This window comes from Naegleria gruberi, assembly GCF_000004985.1.
Source record: "Naegleria gruberi genomic scaffold NAEGRscaffold_190, whole genome shotgun sequence".
In the NCBI taxonomy this organism is placed as follows: Eukaryota; Heterolobosea; class Eutetramitea; order Acrasida; family Naegleriidae; genus Naegleria; species Naegleria gruberi.
The window spans coordinates 1-1,761 of record NW_003163148.1 but is presented as its reverse complement, the minus strand read 5'-3'; the positions used below and the strand labels follow the sequence as shown (position 1 = coordinate 1,761).

The 1,761-nt window shown below is 33.4% G+C and overlaps 1 protein-coding gene across 1 annotated transcript; it reads left to right on the top strand.

Annotated features, from left to right (window-relative positions):
* Window positions 1-579: 579 nt before the first annotated feature.
* Window positions 580-1,683, top strand: NAEGRDRAFT_76542 (3-hydroxyisobutyrate dehydrogenase; the record flags this gene model as incomplete). Its single annotated transcript, XM_002668493.1, has 4 exons — window positions 580-625; window positions 776-1,136; window positions 1,185-1,537; window positions 1,596-1,683. Coding segments are annotated over 4 exons (848 nt in total), but the record flags the coding sequence as incomplete, so codon positions are not given.
* Between the last annotated feature and the right edge of the window lie 78 nt (window positions 1,684-1,761).

Here is a 1,761-nt window from a genome sequence, read left to right as displayed (position 1 = left end):
TCTTGTTTGGCCTCTTCGGGATTGATCTTCCTCTTCTTGAGCCTACTTTCAAAATTTTCATCATTGTTATCAACTGATGATGAGGAAGCCTGGGGAGCGATTTTACATGTTTCCTAATAATAATTTATTAAAGATTTGATGACCAATCGCTTTGATTTAAAGTACGTACCATAAAATCTAACAAAATAATGCGGTGTGGCATTTTGCTTCTTTTTTTTTGAAATTGTGGCGCCAATTTATTCTTCCATGCAATGGAAAATCGATTCCTCCGAGTACTTTACAATTGCACAAATTTGGATAAGAATACTAGATTTTCAACAACTAAACTGAACCCAACAATCTTTGCATGAATAATTATTTCATTCTGAAAGAATAAAGGAATAAAACCCAAACATTTCCAAACATTGTCTACCACGGAGTCCAAGGAAAGGATGTTTTATGATACTTTTGAAAATCCATTACGGACAATGGTATGTGCAATCTTGAGATATATCACAGCTCATGAGAATATGAGATTACACATTCACTCTCTTTAAGAGTTTACAACAATTTGATATTTAAAAGAATCCACAAAAAAAAATGAGCGCACAAATCTTGAAACAATTCTTACCAGGTTCTACCAGAGGTAAGTTTTGTTGATCATCACATTTAAATGTGATTAATATTATTGTGTTATTAATTCATTTTGTAATATTCGTGAATATCTAATTATCGGATCATTTCATTTAAATATTTCAATTAAATATTGATCGGAATTGATGATACTATTGATTAGTCGGCTTCCTTGGAGTTGGTGTTATGGGAAAGTCCATTGCCACTAATTTAATTAACAAAGGATACAAGAATATGACTGTTTATACTCGTACTAAATCAAAGGCTGATCCATTGATTGAACTCGGAGCCAAGCTTGCTGCTTCACCAAAGGAAGTTGGTGCCAATAGTGATGTTGTTATCAGTATTGTTGGTTATCCATCGGATGTGAGAAGTGTAATTTTGGATGAAGAAAATGGTGTATTGTCTGGAATGAAGGAAGGTGGAGTTATTGTTGATATGACTACTTCTCAACCTTCTCTTGCTGTTGAAATTTATAACAAGGCTAAGGAAAAGGGTGTTTACAGTTTGGATGCTCCTTGCAGGTGAGTGATCATTTTGTTATTGGACTAGTTGACTAATTTTTAACACAGTGGAGGCGATATTGGTGCTAGAAATGCCACTCTTACCATCTTTGTTGGAGGTGATGAACCAGTTTTGGGAGCTGTTACTCCAATCTTTGAATCTATCGGAAAGACTATCAATTTTATGGGAGAAAGTGGTAAGGGACAACATGCCAAGATGGCCAATCAAGTTATTATTGCCACCTCAATGATTGGTGTTTGTGAAGGTTTATTGTACGCACATAAGGCTGGTTTGGATGTTCATCAAACTCTTAAGGCTGTTTCAGGAGGAGCTGCAAACTCATTCTCCCTTCAATCATATGGTCCAAGAATTTTGAAGAGAGATTTTGAACCAGGTTTTTATGTTGAACATTTCATTAAGGGTTAGTTTATTTATGAATTATCTTGCTAATTATTTTGTAATTATAATAATAATTATAGATATGGAAATTGTTTTGAGTGAAGCCAACAAGATGCAACTCGTTCTTCCAGGTTTGAATTTGGCCAAAATGTTATACGATTCATTGAGGTAAGTTTAATTTCTCATTCATTTAACTAATATTCTAATATTTCTAATATTATTATTATTATTATATTACAGAAACAA